This window comes from Rana temporaria, chromosome 1 (assembly GCF_905171775.1).
Source record: "Rana temporaria chromosome 1, aRanTem1.1, whole genome shotgun sequence".
NCBI lineage: Eukaryota > Metazoa > Chordata > Amphibia > Anura > Ranidae > Rana > Rana temporaria.
The window spans coordinates 604,455,328-604,474,433 of record NC_053489.1 but is presented as its reverse complement, the minus strand read 5'-3'; the positions used below and the strand labels follow the sequence as shown (position 1 = coordinate 604,474,433).

Here is a 19,106-nt window from a genome sequence, read left to right as displayed (position 1 = left end):
AGCGATAATTGCTTTCTTCTCCCACCGGGGATGGCTTCCCTCACCCACCTCCCGCCAGGAGGGATTCCCCTGTCAACACTGTCTATATTGATGGGGGAATGGTACAAAATTTGCACCATGTACGGCCTGCTAAAGGGGCCAAACAGTTGAATGTTATCATGAGCATCACACACACACATATTCTACAACACTGAGCTGCAATGACAAAGCTACACAATTGTATTATAATCTTGGATAGAGCAAGAAGATGTTAACAATTCTGTTAGGGTTCTGTTTCTGTCTATGACCCCATTGGGGAGACCTCTCCTCACTTTAAGTCTCTGTGACACCCTTCCCAGCTCAACAAAAAAATTTGTCCTCACTGATCAGATTTCCCATTATTTTCTCTCTTTACAGGAAGTCAAGGGAAATCAAACTAATATTGATACAGATGGCAATAAAAACATGACTGTAGCTTTAAACCTTCCTAATCGATCTAAAATGAAATAAAACATTTTGGCTGCAGTTGGACTTTTAAACAAGCTGCAGCCCTGTTTTCTTTTTTTTTACAGAATCTAAGAACTCTGCTGGTGCTGGTGTTTCAGAATTGCTGGTGTTTAGAGAATTAGCAATCCTGCTTAGATCAATAAAAGTATTTAATTAATCTGAACTTCAGTCTTCCCTCTGTCTTGCACAGTTGTACAGGCCCCTCTCCTTTAGGTCTCATGCTCACAGGACATTTTCTTAGCTTCTCCTAAGGCGGTGATGGTAAACCTTGGCACCCCAGATGTTCTGGAACTACATTTCCCATGATGCTCAAATACACTGCAGTATGAGTGCATAAGCATCATGGGAAATGTAGTTCCAAAACATCTGGGGTGCCAAGGTTTTCCATCACTGTCCTAGGGGCAATCTGGTGGTGTTTTTTTTCTGCCGCTAAACAATCTGTTTTGTCAGAAAACGCATCTAAAGGCACACTAAACTCTTTAGTGCTTCAGCGTTAATTTCAATGGCTAGAATAAATTAATATGATGAAATGAATTAACGCACAAACGTTTGATGTCTGTAAATGGCAGTTTTCCTGACAAAATGCTGCTGCCAGGAGGAAATGTTTGCTCTGATTTTATTGCACTCTGTGAGCTTCTCACAGCATGGATTAGAAGCTGCAGGAAGTTCCTTACCAGCCTGGCTGTCCCTTTCTTTTTTTGGATTTCCATTCTTTTAATCATGGAAGCTCAGCTTTTCACGTTGGTGTTACCTAGGCAAATGCAGCCTACCTAGGAACATCCACTCCTCCAGACTACCATTCATTCAGGCTCTCCGGGGACTCTCCCTTCTCATTGGCTGAGACAGCAGTGGGAGCCATTGGCTGTTAGTCACCGCCAGTGAGCCAATGAGAAGAGAAAGGGGATGGGGCTAAGCCATGGCTCTGTGTGTGAATGGACATGCAGAGCATCGCCTCAGGAGCGACCCTGCTTGGGTGCCCCCACAGCAAGCTGTTTACTATGGGGGCACTTGGCAGAAGGGAGGGGCCAGGAGCGCTGACGGGGGACCCGAGATAAGGAGGATCAGGGATGATCTGTGCAAAATCATTACACAAAGCAGGTAAGTTTGTTGGTTGAAAAACAAAAATTGCCTTTAAAGTGCAGTTCCACCCTATTTTTGATCTTTGGCCACCGGTGTTGCTGATCACATTACAATTAAAGTTTTTTTGTTTGTTTTTTTAAAGCCTATTACCCGTACAATGAATATAAATCTTAATTTCCTTTGTCCCTCATCCTGGCAAGGTACGTCATATCCTGACGGCCATTAGCTCCTGGGATTCATGTGTCATAAATCCCAGGAGCAGCGTGGTATGCGTGCTTTCTTCCGAGTTTTCTATTTGATTGACAGGTTGCCATAACAATGGGATGGGAACTTCCTCCGCTGCACCACCGCTATGGCAACCTGGAATGCAACAAGTGCACCGCGCTTTTTGCACAGTGCGCAGGTGCGAGATGGGGAGGTGCATGCTGGGTAGCCAGCATCACCGTACCCGGAAGATGCCCACAATGAAAATGGGAGTTTGCATGTCTCAGAGGCTAAAGTGAGTAGATTTTACAATTAAATAACAACAAAGATTACATTTACAGCATATACCGGATTCAATTAGATAAACGGTGACAATCACGGGGATGTTTTTTTTACAAAAAAAATGACTTTAATATCACTTTTAATATTATAATGTTGAAGAGGAGTGAGAGGAGGGACCACGGATGGAAAAAAAAAGCTGATTAAAATCTATTCGGTGACCACCAGCCTGTACAGTTTCTTGGAAATATGCATGATGTGCCCTGCTATGGTGGGCCATTAAACCTAAGAAGGACTGGTAAAATACGGCAAGTTTTTTGCACAATACTTCTACATTTTTCTACATACATTGTGTAAAGTATGTTTGACATCAATAACATTGACTGCTGTAACAGAATGCATTGTTTCTGTTATCATTTACATTTTAATTCCTAGCCCATGTGCATTCCATTTACTGAATCAGGCACATTCTTACGCTTTTCCAAACACTGTATGGGCAATTTATAACAATAACTGACACAGTGCTGAAGGCAATGCATCTTAGGCACACAGGTTTTTTATCAAAAGGGTTAATAATTAAAGCTTAATAAATAAAGCCCTCTGCTACTCCAGGGTTGGTGGAGAAAATGTAAGATTATGATAGATAACCTCACACATCTCCATGATGAATGCTGCATTGATGGGCAAGGCTTCTTTGTGCTACGTATGCGATGCAAATTCACGTATCCTGGAGAGTCAAGTATGGAATTATATAAGAAAGCAGTGCATAGATCCATGAGTATGAGCAATGTACTAGAATGTCTGGAACAGGATTCCTGTCCTGGAGCACTAAGTCACTATCATTAGGGCCTCATGCACACAGAGATCATACAGGCGATCACACATAAGGGGTTTACAGGCCTACTTACACCTATGCGTATTTTTGGTGCTTTTTCCAGAAACGTGCTACAATTTATTTAACCTGGTTTCCTGTGGGGCACGTTCACATCTATGCTTTTTTTTTCATCTGTATCATTTTTGGAAAGGGCCAAGCTCTTTTTTAAATGCAAAATGGTCCCTTTTTTTTGGAGTTCAATAGACTTTAATGGAGGAGCTGCAGAAAAGCATGTAGTGTGGTTTTTGCTGTGGTTTTGTCGCAATTTGTGTTTTTTTAATCTGCCTAACAAATTGGCCAAAATAAATAAATAAAAAAAGCAAAGTGTGGCAAAAGCTACCGAGCAGGTATTCGGTTTTCCCGTCGGGATTCCCGGCGGACTTTATACCACCGGGAATCCCAGTCGTGTGTACAGGGCTTTAAGGTTTTCCACCTTAATGCATTCTATGCATTAAGGTGAAAAACCTTCTATGCTGCAGCTCCCGCCCACACCCCCCCCCCTTTTTTCTTACCTGAGCCCAATCTGATCCAGCTTTTGATTGGACTGATTGATAGCAGTGGGAGCCATTGGCTCCTGTTCCTGTCAATCAAAAACCGGGAGCGGGCGGCAAGGCCGCGTCCTGCAGTCTATGTCAATGGACGCAGAAGTGGGACTCAGGAGCAAGAATGCACAGGTGCCCCCCAAAGAGAGCGGCTTTCCACAGGGGCACCTGCTGAAGAGGAGGGGACCCCAGAAGGGGAGGATCTGGGCTGCTCTGTGCAAAATGTAACATATTATCAGTTTTTAAAGCAGTATTCAACCCTAGTTTATTTTGTTTTTTTTATTAAAATAACAAACATGTTATACTTACCTGCTCTGTGCAATGCTTTTGCACAGAGCAGGTAAGTATAACATGTTTGTTATTTTAATTAAAAAACAAAATAAACTAGGGTTTAATACTGCTTTAAAAACTGATAACATATTACATTTTGGTTCTCTGGATTAAATATGATTTAATGGGACTCGTGTAGATAAAATAAAGCTCTTTAATAGAGTGGATCCTGCTAAGAACTGAACGTTCACCTCTCCTGCTGCCTGTACTACTTAGCTCTGCATTAGTGAAGAGAAATTGCTGTCTGAATCTGACACTTCCAGAAGTGTCAGGTTCCTGGTGCTCCCGCTTAGCGGTTTGATCAGCTGGATGGCAGTCTCTTTTTACTACTACAGACATTGGCAGTGCAAGCAGCAGGATAGGTAAGCAGGCTAGGTAAGTAGGATAGGTAAGCATTCCATGCCTTCTATGCAGGGGCCAGTTCCTCGTAGAGTAATATTTTAGCGACAGAGTGGCTTAAAGAGATATTTCAATCTGACAATGAAAATAAAGTGTTGAGGGAGTAAACACACATGTTTTTTCATTCCATAGATTCCAAAAACAGATCCACCAGCTGCAGGTTCTGCCTTGTCTTCCTACCACAGCAAGCATTATTACATTTTGCTTTAATCTGAAAATGGTGTGCAGCCTCCTCAGGTGTATTCCATGAGATAACATTTACTACTGATTTCATTCTGATGATAAACACCCGACTACAGTTGGAGGGAGTACAGACTGAATAAAAGAGAGTTTGGGGAATATATGATTAAGCAAGATGGGAAAAAATATTTTTCACTTTGCTGTACTTAACTGCAATTTCACTTCACTTTGATTATGAATTTTTAGGGTTATTCATCAAAAAAAAAAAAAAAAAATGAATTTACACCTTCAAAGTGATTTTCTGCAAACTCTGGCAAAGTGAAGTTAAAGAAAAAAAAGAATAAATACTCTAATCTAAATGCCAGATTTACAAGGCATTGGATTTTTTCAGTCAATGTAGCTTTACTTTTTTTTTTTATACATTTGAAATCGGTAAGGGGTCCTCTAGCCCCTTCAGAAGCACACAACTGAAATGCCAGCAGCCATATTTCAGCTACAAAGTATGTTTTTCATTTTATTTATCACAAATATTAATAATTATTTTATCACAAAGCAAACTACAATAAGAGTTCATAATACAGTCTCTTCCTTTCCCAAAATCTAGCCAAAGAGTAATTGAAATATGCAGTTTGTGAAGTCACCAACCTCACTGTCCCTCATCATTGCATCACTTACATATAGTAGGTGTTGTAACATAAATACTTCCTATTTTTTAATTTGATTATAAAACACTTTTTTTATGATTTTATCACTAAGTACACTAGAAGAGGATATAGCATACATCAGTCTCCTTCCTTCCTAGCCTCTGAAATGTATGTAGTGATGTAAGCTTTTATATTTATTTATGTTTTATATATTATTATTTTTTTTTTAAGTTTAAATATATATATTTTTTTTAATCATGTAGTGATGTAAAGTTTAAACTCTACTTTTAGCAAGTTTTTACCATAATTCAAATAAGTAAAGTTATATTTATCTAATTTTCTTTTTACGAAATTTAAAGTGATATTAAAGGTAGATTTTTTTTCTTTTTTAAATTAACAAACATGTTATACTTACCTGCTCCTTGCACAGAGCAGCCCCAATTTTCCTTTTTCGAGTTCCCCAATGGTGCTCCTGGACCCCGTCTCCTGCCGAGTGCCCCCATAGCAAACAACTTGCTATGGGGGCACCTGAGAAGGCTCGAGCCACTGCTCTGTGTGTTCACTCACACATGGAGAGTGGCCCGACCCCACCTCGCTCTCTCCTCATTGGCTCACTGGCTATGATTGACAGTAGTGGAAACCAATGGCTCCCACTGCTGTTTCAGCCAATGAGGAGGGAGATTCCCCAGAGAGCCGCTGCTCTCTTTCACATTGCTGGATTGAGATGGGACTCTGGTAAGTATTAAGGGGGGGGGGCTGCTGCACATGGAATGTTTTTTACTCAAATGCATAGAACGCATTGACAACCACTTTAAAGTAATCTGTTCTTTGTCACAGAGGTAAACAGGTTCACTTTAATGGTCCTCCCACTAGCAACTTATACCCACCTTCCTTTCACTTTTTCACCACTTCATCTGACTGACATAAAGCTTTAATTGGTATAAGGACTCTCCTCACAACTCTCATTTGACAGCTCTGGCTGCCTAATCATCCAAGCAAGCTGGGAGTAAATGGAGAGGGGAGTCATATGCTCTTGATATCCTGAAGGTATTCTTCTTTGCTCCCAGCAGCCAAATGGCACAGCAGGAGAGCAGTAAAAAGGTCAATATATAATGATGGTGGGGCCTCAATTAAACTGAATCTGTTTCTTTGTTCTGCATGGACAACATCATAGGATTCTTAATGTAAAAAAATGTCGCCACATAAATATTGGGGCCGCCACTGCTGTCTTCCTAAAGAAAATTATTCCTGACTAACCTAAATGTTTTTGAGTCAAAGACCCGAAATAGGCATGCTGTACAAGTTTCAAAATTCCTTATCTCTATACTTATTCAGGGTCAGCTCCTCAGAAATCTCTAAAACCAAAAGCATCAACATGACAGGAAACCAACATTCTCAAAAGGAAGTGAGCAATGGCAGCCTTTATTATTCTCACAGGACAGATTCCCTTAAGGGTTATGCAGAAAACTACTAGGAATCAAAGCACTCATTTTACCTACCCTGAAGAAGATCTGCTGGAAGGAGATCTTGATCTTGAGCGTGAATATGGAGACTGAGAACATGATCTTTTTTGAGAATACGATCTAGATCTGGACCGAGAACATATCCTTTGAGACAAAAGGGATGTTGGTGGGGAAACGGAATATCTGCTTGGAGAATTGAAAGTTGAGCAGGAAGGTGATACGTCAAATAATGAATAGGATTGTATTCCATCCCAGGAATAGCAGAGTTTGTCATTCTCATCTTCGCTTTCATCAAACAAATTATCCATACCCAGTCCAGAGGTTAAAAACATAGGTAGTCTAGAGAATTGATCATCACAGTAATCATTGCTCCTCGCATCACCATTTTTGTTCTCTTCCTCATAGACTGCTTGTGTTGGGTCACCAAAGTGCTTATTGAGTTCTGCACGGATATCTTGGTCTTGCAGTGGCTTCCTATTGCCATTCTGAGGACTTGGCATTGCCACCTCAAAACTGTCTTTCAGAATCTCCACTTGTTTTTGAGTTGAACAAACCTGTAGTTTTTTCCCAGGCAGAAAATTCTTACATTCAAGTTGTCTTGAGGCCTGTAGATCTTGTGTTAAGCTTATACGTATTTCTGATTTTGAATTCATAAACTGACAGTAGTCATGGTCACCAAAAAGCCGTAAACTAGGTCGCTTCACTTTTTTCTCCTCTTGTCCAATGACCACGGAGGTTTTGCTTAGCTGTGCGTATAGTTCAGATTGTTCGGGACCTTTTTTAGCATTAATAACTTGAATAGTGGAAGACTCAATGTAGCGAGATTTCTTAGCTGGGGGCACAACAGGTTTGCAAGAAGACTTCGGCTTGGAAGAAGTCCTGAATGGGTTATCTTGGTTGGCTTTGTGAGGTGGTGTTGTTGGTGGAGTTAGTCCTAAATAAAACAGAAAATAAAAACTTAATGAAAACTGTATTTATAAATGTTGGGCAACGTGGTTTTATTTATTTTATACATTGTACATTGTTTTTCAAGAAATGAAGGCAAGAACTTGCATACTGGGTTTCGGAGAGGATTTTTAACTGATATCTAGTTGAAGTAGTATCAAGTTGCTGATTCCCTAACCACCATTTGTCATTGCAATGTAATTCTATTAAAAAGTTCTACCACAGCATTTTTATTCTACCCAAGCACCAATCAGAATCTGTGTTCTTTTTTTTTTTTTTTATGTAAAAGGAATAACTTAGTTTGCTGCTGATAAACACATGCATTTTAAGGCACCATGGAGGAAATTTACTAAAACTGGAGCACTCAGAATCTGGTGCAGCTGTGCATGGTAGCCAATCAGCTTCAAACTTCAGCTTGTTCAACTAAGATTTGACAATAAAACCTGGAAGCTGATTGGGTTCTATGCATAGCTGCACCATATTTTGCAAGCTCCAATTTTAGTATATCTCCTCCATGTCCACTTGAACTTTCTGATGGACATCTTTCATGTCTGATCAGCAGTGATTATGTTAGTGTTCTATGATAATATTCTGAAAACTATTTAAGATATGTTTCTGCCACTTAAAGCGGAGTTCCACCCAACAATGGAACTTCTGCTTTAAGAGCAGGTGACCCCCTGACATGCCACATTTGGCATGTAATTTTTTTTGGGGGGGGGAGAGGAACCCCTCTTTTTAGAGGGTTCCATCTCCCACTCACTCCCGGGGCACCGTTGCACCGGAAGGAAGTTCACCTCTCACCCCTCCCTCTCGGCAATCACCTGCGACACGTCACAGGTCCTAGAAGATTGCCTGGCCAATCACGGTGTGCCACAGCCGGGCGCCAACACTCACGATGCCGCAGAGAGGAGGGGGAGACGAGCGGGGCTTCGTACACCCGCATCGCTGGAACCTGGGATAGGTGAGTGTCTGATTAATAAAAGTCAGCAGCTACACTTTTTGTACCTGCTGACTTTTAAATGGGTGGAACTCCGCTTTAACATAAACTCACTCTTTGCTGATAGCGCTCATTAGGTTGGTTATTTTATTTTTTTTAAGCTGCCTTTGTAATATAGCTACTGGGGTTGTGCGTACCTACAAGACAAATAAGGTACAATTCAATGTCCAATATTTTGTACCTCTCTGTGCAAACTTTTCTGTGACATTCAAGGTTCTCATTTATCCATGTCACGGTACATATAACAGTATGTAACAATCAAATTGATTTGTTCTGTGTTAACGACTTTTTGTAGCTTATTTATGTCACTTCTTCAATTGTGAAAAAGAACTGAGGAAGTGGTTTGGATCAGCTACAAAACATCATCAACATTACAGAAACATCCAGTTGAATGCTACCTGCTACTACTAGATAATTCTATGCCAGCACAGCTGGCAATTAAATTAGAGCTCTCATCAGTGCTACATAACTATGACTGTGTAAAGTATTCCTACTAGCATGCTTGGCAAGACATCCATGCACTGTTAGTTAAGATCTCTAGTGGAAGTGGTTTTATCTTACTGCTTTACTTAATGCATGTCAAAGAAAGTCCCAGATCAGTTGAAGCCTTATTAATTATACATTCAAAACAATACATTTCCTGTATTAATCAAAGTGAAATTGTAGGCAAAATGTTTTTTTTTTTTTTTTACGTTATGGGGCAAATAAAAAAAGATTTACCACTCTTTTTTTTGGTGCCCATATACCCGTTTGGGAAACTTCACCCACACTGCTTATGTGCAGCTTTTACAAAGGTTAACATAAAGGCATGCATACTTTAACTAAGGTAAAGCTAAACCATACAGCTAAAATACACATATCAGGATTGTCTTATCTGGCACAGATTTTGGAATTCTGTCTGTCAAATTTTGTGATTCATAAAGCTACACCAGTCAGCACAGCTAGGAGGGTGACTCCACTTTCTCTGTTTTCATTATGGAATAGAGTGGTGTTAAATCCCACCTGCGGCCTGCCAATAACTCTAGATTATTATTTTTTCCTGTGTTTTAAGACACCGGGCTATCAGATGTTTTTAGACTAAGTAGAGATTTCTTGTATTGTTCCTTCCATTGGGTAAAAGAAAGTGATTGATCTGCACAAAAATATGTTCCCATATTAACTTTATCAAATGCACACATTTACCAGCACACCACAGATCGTCAAATATGTCCAAATCTTTATTGAAGAATGATAACATCACAGAAGAGCCATGCAGGACTCCTTCGTCAGGCATATGTTGATATTACATGCCTGACGAAGGGGTCCTGTGCAACCCCGATATGTTGCATTATGCCTTCTGTGATGTGATCATTCTTCAACGAAGATTTGGACATATCTGACGATCCGTGGTTTGCTGGCGCATGTGTGCATTTGATCAGTGATGTCTCCAGTTCCAGCTGGTTGTTGCTGCAGCACTTGTAAGCCTTATCCAGGAAATTGTGCGATGGGAATATCGATACTACCATATTAACCTTACACACACACATACACACACTTTTTTTAATAAACCAGATTGTAGGTTCATTTTATGGGTACTTTAACAATGCATTTACCATATGAATTTGTACTTTCAATTGATTTCTGGTGGTGCATCCAAAATGAAGAGGCACATCCTAACAATTAAAAGTGTGCAGGATCCAGCATAGTACTAAAATTAGTTTAATTTCCTGCAACTTATATAATTTGTTTGCTCAACGTGCAAAGTGAGAAGTAATAACATTAAATCATTAGCTATAGGCGATGTAAATAATATGTTTTTCCTAATTTACTTTTGGCGCACTACTTTCTAAATAAATAAAAAAAAATACAATTATAATTAGCCCTATTAAGTAATTATGTTTACAGACTCACCAGGCTATTGATATTAAAGCGAACATAATTACGTCCTGATGTTTTTTAATGAAAATCTTCATTTGAAAAGAAAGAGAAAACAAGAATTTGCCAGCTTTAGAAGAGGGATACAGTAACAGCAAAACTACATAATTAAAGTGCAATTTCAGAAAAACAGCCAGGCTTTCTGTTAAACAACACCATCTACTAAAAGTCATACACAGGTGGAAGAATTCACAAATATTAGGAGCTGTGTGTGTGACCACCCCCCATCATAAGCATGCCATAGCTGTCAATGATGGGGGTGGGGGGGTAATCACTAATTCTGAATGGTCTTAAAGCAGAGGGGTGAAGCCAAATTTATATAAAATTTTACAAGGTTTACAAGATCACCTAGTTTGCATATTAGTGAATCTAAAAGGTTTAGGCATTAGAAACAACTAAAACATTTTGTTTAGCTCATTGTTTTCTGTTCATGGACTTCATTAAGTGGACAGTTCAAAGCAGTGGTCAGCAACTTGGAAAACATGTGAAGAAATTATTGGGCGATATAGGCAATCTTAAACTTAGTACACACAGGTCGAATGTTGCCCAGCATTGGCCGGTTCAATAGGAAATGGGCTGACATTTGGCCCATGTGTATGGTAGTCGGTCTCACAGAAGGCGGAAAACGGTCTGCCCACCGGCTCCTGATCAGCGCTTTCAGTCAATGGCTGGGGTGGGGGGGGGGGGGGCGCTTTACCCCTGTTAGAACACAACAGCTGAGCAGGGGAGATCACTGTATTAACATTGGACTGTTAGTACAGTGGCTCAGATCTGTATATAGGTATAAGGTATATAAGTATATAGGGATGGAAATGCATTACTGGTGACTGCAGACCTTTTATTTTATTTGTTTCTACATCAAATATTTCAGACTTATTGGAATAGAGGCCTGAACTGGGAAGGATTGTCTACATTGGGCTAGATTCAGGTAGCTTTTACGGCGGCGTATCTCCAGATACGCCGCCGTAATTTCAAATCTGCGCCGGCGTATCGTTACGCCGATTCTGAAAGGCAGATACGCTAAAAAAATAGGCTTCCTCCGCCGACGTAACTTGAATGCGCGGCGTATATTTGTGTGCAATATTACGTTGGCCGCTAGGGGTGCTTCCGTTGTTTTTGGCATAGAATATGCAAATTACCTAGATACGCCGATTCACAAACGTACGTACGGCCGGCGCAATTTATTTACGTTGTTTACGTTAGGCTTTTTCGGCGTAAGGTTGCTCCTGCTATTAGGTGGTGCAGCCAATGTTAAGTATGGACGTCGTTCCCGCTTCGAAATTTGAATTTATTACGTCGTTTGCGTAAGTCGTTTGCGAATAGGGCTGGACGTAATTTACGTTCACGTCGAAAGCAATGACGATTTGCGTCGAAATTTCGAGCATGCGCACTCGGATTTTTTCACGACGTCGCATGCGCCGTTCGTAAAAAACGTAAAATACGCGGGGTCAACCTAATTTAAATAAAACACGCCCCCCTCAACATCATTTGAATGACGCGCGCTTACGACGGCCCCATTTACGCTATGCCGCCATAAGTTAGGAGGCAAGTGCATTTGTGAATACAGCACTTGCCTCTCAAACTTACGGCGGCGCAGCGTAAATACGATACGCTGCGCCGCCGTAAGAAGGGGCGCAGCTACCTGAATCTAGCCCAGTGTATATTGATGGCCAAGCAATTCCAGAAAAATATACTGATTTGGTAAATAACACTGTATTAAATGTTTTACCTTACAAGTTAACATTTTATCCTGTAGTAAGGGGCAATAATATAAATCTAAATTTAAATAAGTTGAAAATTATGTAAGGAAATATAACTGAAATCAGCTAGGCTCTTATTTCATTTAAATTCCTAAACCACTGAGGACTGTAAAGAAGAAGATGGCTGCATGAAGTCCAAATAACACTAGTTTGGCATGTCTGGTCTGTATGGGGCACAACCCATCGTAATAATAAGACTACTCTGATGCCTGGCATCAAGCAGGTTTGGAAACCCCATTCATTCAGCTTTCATTCAACAAAGATAAACCAGGGCAGTGCAATATGTCTGATCTCAAACAAGTGTGTCATGGTATATGTTGGAGGTATATCTAGTTATTTTCACTCCCTGTGCAAAATCGAAAAAAATTAAAATTTTAGTGCTCCCCTGTAAATTTTACTCTATGCAAGCCATTTTTTATATATATATATATATATATATATATATATATATATTTCATCCTCCCTCTATGTTTTTTGCATGCTGGCAATTCCCTAGTAAAAATAAAACTGTAATGGTCTGCTAAACACACATCCGTCGTTGGTTGTGGCATACAGGCCAGTCGTGATGAGCGTTTCATTGTGCCAGAGCTGTTCCTTTCCCCATACGAATCTATGAAAATACAAAAAGCACTTGAAGAAAGTCAAATGCAGGTCTGAAGGAGCTTAAAGTGAAGCGATTTTTTCTTTTATTAATCCCAGCATTATTAATTAAAAAAGAAAAGTATACAAGGGGTTTGTTTTGGATGCTGTTAAAATATTAATTTCACACTCACCATTGTGTCCCTCCTGTTGTGCCCATTGCCATCATGATTGTGGGCATCTGAAGCCCAATCGATAATCCTTACTGGATAAGATTTTCGAGAGGTGAATGCTGGGTAACCAGCATGCACCTCTTGATCTCGCGCATACGCAATTCACCGGTGGCTGTAGCGCCGATTATTTGTAAAATTGCCATAACAACGGGCGGCGATGGAGGGAGGTCCCGCCCCGTTGTTATGGCAACATAGATAAAAACATGGACCAGGAAGTGGCAGATTAGAAGGACTACAAAAAACAGGGCAATTTTGGTAAGTAAAACATTTTTTTTTTCCTCCAAATGTTTTTTTATTGGTTTCCAGGAGCCTGAAAACGCCCAAAAAAAAATCAGGGTGAAAATCCGCTTTAACCACTTCCCGACCGCCGCATGTATATGTACGTCCACAGAATGGCACGTACAGGCAAATGGGCGTACATGTACGTCCTTGCCTTCTAGCGAGTGGGGGGTCAGATCGGGACCCCCCCGCTACATGCGGCGGTCGGGTTCCCTCGGGGACCGATCCGGGACGACGGCGCGGCTATTTGTTTATAGCCGCTCCGTCGCGATCGCTCCCCGGAGCTGAAGAACGGGGAGAGCCGTATGTAAACACGGCTTCCCCGTGCTTCACTGTGGCGGCACATCGATCGAGTGATCCCTTATATAAGGGAGACTCGATCGATGACGTCAGTCCTACAGCCACACCCCCCTACAGTTGTAAACACACACTAGGTGTACCCTAACTCCTACAGCGCCCCCTGTAGTTAACTCCCAAACTGCAACTGTGATTTTCACAATAAAGAATGCAATTTAAATGCATTTTTTGCTGTGAAAATGACAATGGTCCCAAAAATGTGTCAAAATTGTCCGAAGTGTCCGCCATAATGTCGCAGTCATGAAAAAAATCGCTGATCGCCGCCATTAGTAGTAAAAAAAATAATTAATAAAAATGCAATAAAACTATCCCCTATTTTGTAAACGCTATAAATTCTGCGCAAACCAATCGATAAACGATTATTGCGATTTGTTTTACTAAAAATAGGTCGAAGAATACGTATCGGCCTAAACTGAGGGAAAACAAAATTTTAGATATGTTTTTGGGCGATATTTATTATAGCAAAAAGTAAAAAATATTGAATTTTTTTCAAAATTGTCGCTCTATTTTTGTTTATAGCGCAAAAAATAAAAACCGCAGAGGTGATCAAATACCCCCAAAAGAAAGCTCTATTTGTGGGGAAAAAAGGACGCCAATTTTGTTTGGGAGCCACGTCGCACGACCGCGCAATTGTCTGTTAAAGCGACGCAGTGCCGAATCGCAAAACCTGGCCTGGGCATTTAGCTGCCTAAAGGTCCGGGGCTAAAGTGGTTAAATACACCTGCAATGATCTATGAATGATCTTAGAAATGTCTCCAACTGATGTCAAGGGCATGTTGCATTTGCAGCACAAAGTCCATCGGTACTGGCACTTGTTCCAGGTCAGTGACTCTAAAAATATTAAAGCAAGGGCATCAGTATGATATCAAGCAGCCAGCTTTTTCAGCCATGGCATCCTATGTATTTCTCTCACGACAGGTTTCCTTTAACCTACTGAAAAAGAATTCCCAATAAGAGAACTGCCTGAGAAGTCAGTGAAGTGTAAACCTGTGCTTTGTCTGCTCCCAACCACGCTTGTGTCTAAACTTTCCTCTCAATGACTGAGGCTGCGGCCTGACAGCAGACAATATGGAACACTGTTATCACACTTGCACAAACTATAGGATGTGAAGCTACTTTCAGAATGAAATTCTGAGTATGGTTTTTATTGCTATTTTCCTTTGTGAAAGGAGCCTGCTGCGCGCAGCAACAAATAGTTGCCATTATCCAGAATGTAATGGGTGTCAGACAAATCGCATAACACAAAACAATCAACGGTATGTAGGCCTTATTTCAGTGGAGCACAGCCTTCACGCTATTTATGATTACTGCATTGAAATGTCTTCTATAATAAACAAGGACCTCTAGATCACTCACACTTACAGAGGTTTTTTTTTTTTTCTCTAGCACTCAGATCTGTTTTTATGCGCTTTCCTCTCATTATTTTTCGGGCTGCCTTTTTCGATGGATACAAAGAGCGCATTTTTATTTCGATACTGCAAAAAAGATTTGTAGGAAATGTGGTGAAAAATGAACTTCTGTCTGTCAATGGAAGATGGGAAATCACAGGGAGCTTATCTGAAAACAGCTAAACCTTCAGTGGACATGAAAAGGCTAATGAGTATTTACTGTCGCCAGAGACTATTCTGCTCCGTAACGGATCCCAACCCAATAAATGTATAGGAAGTCCTTCGCTTCTTCTGGATATAAATAGCATATATTTGCACTGTTACTTAAAGCGGTTATAGGCCCAGATTCTCGTATCTGGGCGTAAAACTGCGGCGGCGTAACGTATGTCATTTACGTTACGCCACCGCAAGTTTTACAGGCAAGTGCTTTATTCACAAAGAACTTGCCTGTAAAGTTGCAGCGGCGTAGCGTAAATCCCCCGGCGCAAGCCCGCCTAATTCAAATGATCCGGGTAGGGGGCGTGGATCATTTAAATTAGGCGCGTTCCCGCGCCGAACGTACCGTGAATGCGCCGTCCCTAAAATTTCCCGACGTGCATTGCGCTAAATGACGTCGCAAGGACGTCATTGGTTTCGACGTTTAAGGTAAATGGTGTCCAGCGCCATTCACGGACGACTTACGCAAACAAACATACTTAACATTGACTGCGCCTCATATACCCAGGGGCAAATTTACGCGTCGCAAATCTAACGTAAACGTCGTAACTTCACTGCGTCGACCGCGTGTACGTTCGTGAATTCGCGTATATTGCTAATTTGCATACTCGATCAGGAAAACGACACCTAGCGGCGGAAAAAAAATTGCATTTAAGATCCGACAGCGTAAGAGCCTTACGCCTGTCGGATCTAATGGTTATCTATGCGTAACTGATTCTAAGAATCAGTCGCAGAGATACGACGGCCCAGATTAGGACTTACGACGGCGCACATGGCGTTGCGCCGTCGTAAGCCCTTTCAGAATCTGGGCCATAAACTCTAAAAAAAAAATTATTTTTTAATTAACCTGCCTGGCGGTCTTCACGAGTCTGACTCGGGGTTAGATTTTCCTGCTGCGAGCGGAAACCCCGAGTCAGACTCGGCTCGCCTCGCTGAATCCACAGGCACAAGTTACTTACCTTGTCCCTGGATCCAGCGATGCCACCGCGCTGTGTGAGCGAGTGGGACCTCGCTCGATTCACACAGTGCCTCCGTGTGACGCCGATCTCCGTTCCCTGCGACGTTACGACGCACGGGGACGGAGAACGGCGCCAAATTCAAAAAAGTAAACAAACACCTTACATACAGTATACTGTAATCTTATAGATTACAGTACTGTATGTAAAAAAAACACACACCCCCTGTCCCTAGTGGTCTGTCCTGTGTCATGCATGTCATTTTATATAATAAAAACGTTTCTTTCTCCCTGCAAACTGTAGATTGTCCATAGCAACCAAAAGTGTCCCTTTATGTCAAAAATAGTTTTAGATCAGCTAAAAAACAGCGATAATAAATTATAATCACTTGCAGAATTGTGCGATAGCGATTTGTGGGGAAATTCGTCATAAAAAAAAAAAAATAATGACAGCAACAATTCTGCAACTGAGCAAATTTCAGTGATTTTGATTTGATTACATTATTGAATAATTTTTATTATAATTATATTATTATTTGTTATAATTATTTATAATTATTTATTATATTATAATTTTGTTTTTAAAAAAATGTCATACCTGGGATGCCTATTAGAATCTTGTTTGGTCAGATTTAAGTGAGTTATTTCTAAAAATTACAGACCTACAATATAAAACGCCAAATTTCCTTGCAAATAATGGTACCGCTTTTAGCATGTTTTTTCTGACAGAATCATACCGCCAGGGAGGTTAAAACCTGCAAGACAAAGCCATAATGAGCTAGTATGACTAGCATACTAGCTCATTATGCATTACTTACCTTAGATCGAAGCCCCTGAATCCGTCCTCTTCTTCCCCTCCAGCCGCAGCCATCGCTCCCGGAGGTTATTTCCGGGTATCGCCGCTCCGGCGCTGTGATTGGCCGGAGCGGAGATGGCGTCACTCCGCACATGCACGCAGGAGCCATCAAAGCTGGTATTTTCCATTCAGAAAACCAGCATTCTCAGTGCGCCTGCGCCGTTGTCTAAAGCGCGCAAGCGCCGTAGACAACAGTGCATTCTTTTTAGCAAATATCTCCTAAACCGTGTAAGTTTAGGAGATATTGCAAACACCTACAAGTAAGCCTTAATCTAGGCTTACCTGTAGGTGAAAGTTGTAATGGAGGGTTTACTTCCATTTTACCTATGACACCGTGATAAAAAATAATATTCTTTAGCAAGGAACATACATTCCACAATAATAATTATGCTACCAAAATAAGTGTGTACTGTAAATTGTCTCTGGCATTGTTCCAATTTCTTCTTGCTGGAGGCTGCCATTTTGCTGAAGCCGAGAGCCTCTGAGCAGCAGTAAATCAAAAAGCGGAAATAAATCCATTGAGAAAAGTTACATTCTTGGAATGCTGGGATTGCTAACTGTCACATTTGCTTGTGTCCTCAACCAAACTGTCAAAACCATGGCAGTTGCAGGTCAAACAGCAGCAGCTTCTTTGGCTGTAAAGAATAGAAGGGTTTAATTCCGCTTTCAGGCTGTCAGCAGATCCGCCTCTACAAATTCATCAGTGCCTAAAAGTGCCAAAAAATGTAGAGCAACTGAGCATGTGCAGAACAGGGTGGGACAGTGTATTACTGGATTTTAAACAGTATAAGCACTTATTTTTAATATTTTACATAGCTGTACCTGCAACAACCTGAAGTGATCTAGCAGGATTTCATTTTGTGAATAGAGTTTAACTTTAAAGAAGAACTTCACCCTAAGGCTGCATTCACACCTGAGCATTTTGTCGCCTGAAGCGTGAAGCTCCAAAACGCTAGAGGGGAAAAAATACATTATTCTCTATGGAGATGGTTCACATCTCCACTCCAAAACGCCTGACGCCGAACGTCTGAAGCTCAAACAAGTTCTGGACCCTTTTTTGTCACTCGAATTGAGCGTATTTGGGCGTTTTTCTGTTTTTAACATTGGTGACCCTAGACCTGTCCAAAATCGTGGCAAAACAGGTGTGAATGCAGCCTTAAGGGGAGATTCCGCTTTATGCCCCCCTCTTCTGTTTTTGGCACTTTTTTGGAGGAGAGGGAAGGGGAGCATGTACCTGGTTTTAACAGGTATCCACATCCACTTCCAGGTGGGCCGCCACAGTGCTCTACCATAAGCCCCCCCCGCAACATTCTGGGGCACGTCCCAGGTTCCAGAAGGCTTTGGGACCATTCACATAGCGCAGCACAGCTCATTCATGCGCATTGGGCAACAGGCTGTGAAGCTTCAAGGACCCACAGCAGGCTGCCCACAGTAATCTGGTAAAGCTCCGCATAGTAACCAATCAGCTTCCAGGTTTTATTGTCAAAGCTTAACTGAACAAGCTGAAGTTAGAAGGTGACTGGCTATACCATGCACAGCTGTACCAGATTCTGAGTGATCCAGTTTTGGTAAATCCACCCTCCTCCCCCTACATGGAGTGTAACTCTAAGGCCTCGTACACACAACCGAGTTTCTCGGCAAAAACTAGCAAGAAAATTGGTGGGAGATATTCTTTTGCCGAGGAAACCGGTCGTGTGTACATTTTTGTCGAGGAAACTGTCGAGAAAATCGACGAGCCAAAAAGAGAGCAAGTTCTATATTTCCTCGACGGGAATGGAGAAACGGTGGTATTACCGCGGTGTCCCATAGTTTTCAAGGGGAAGGAGCGGTATACACACTTTCAAAGATGCTGCTTGCAGGAGATTTTGTTTCCTCCCGCCAGCGCAGCTCCTCAGTGTGAAAGCCCTCGGGCTTTCACATTGAGAATGCTGGGGCAGGATTATTTCAGGCGTTATTTATGCGCTAAAACGCCTGAAATACGCCTTAGTGTGAAAGGGGCCTACGTTTTCTTTGTATTCAGTGGAACTAAATTGATCGCCTAATTTACATACACAGTTAAACTCAATAAATAGAAATATGTCCCTTTTTTAACAGTAGCATTTTATTTTGTTTATGTCTACAAATGCCACTTTCTATATAGAACACC

General features: G+C 41.2%; 1 protein-coding gene across 3 annotated transcripts in view; it reads right to left on the bottom strand.

Annotated features, from left to right (window-relative positions):
* The window catches only part of PPARGC1A (PPARG coactivator 1 alpha), a 130,447-nt gene that overhangs the window by 18,010 nt on the left and 93,331 nt on the right, over positions 1 to 19,106 (bottom strand). For all 3 annotated transcript variants that reach the window (XM_040335185.1, XM_040335186.1, XM_040335187.1), the window contains one exon: positions 6,518 to 7,415. In XM_040335185.1, coding sequence (XP_040191119.1) covers positions 6,518 to 7,415 — 898 coding nt within the window. The remainder of the gene's footprint in view (positions 1 to 6,517; positions 7,416 to 19,106) is intronic.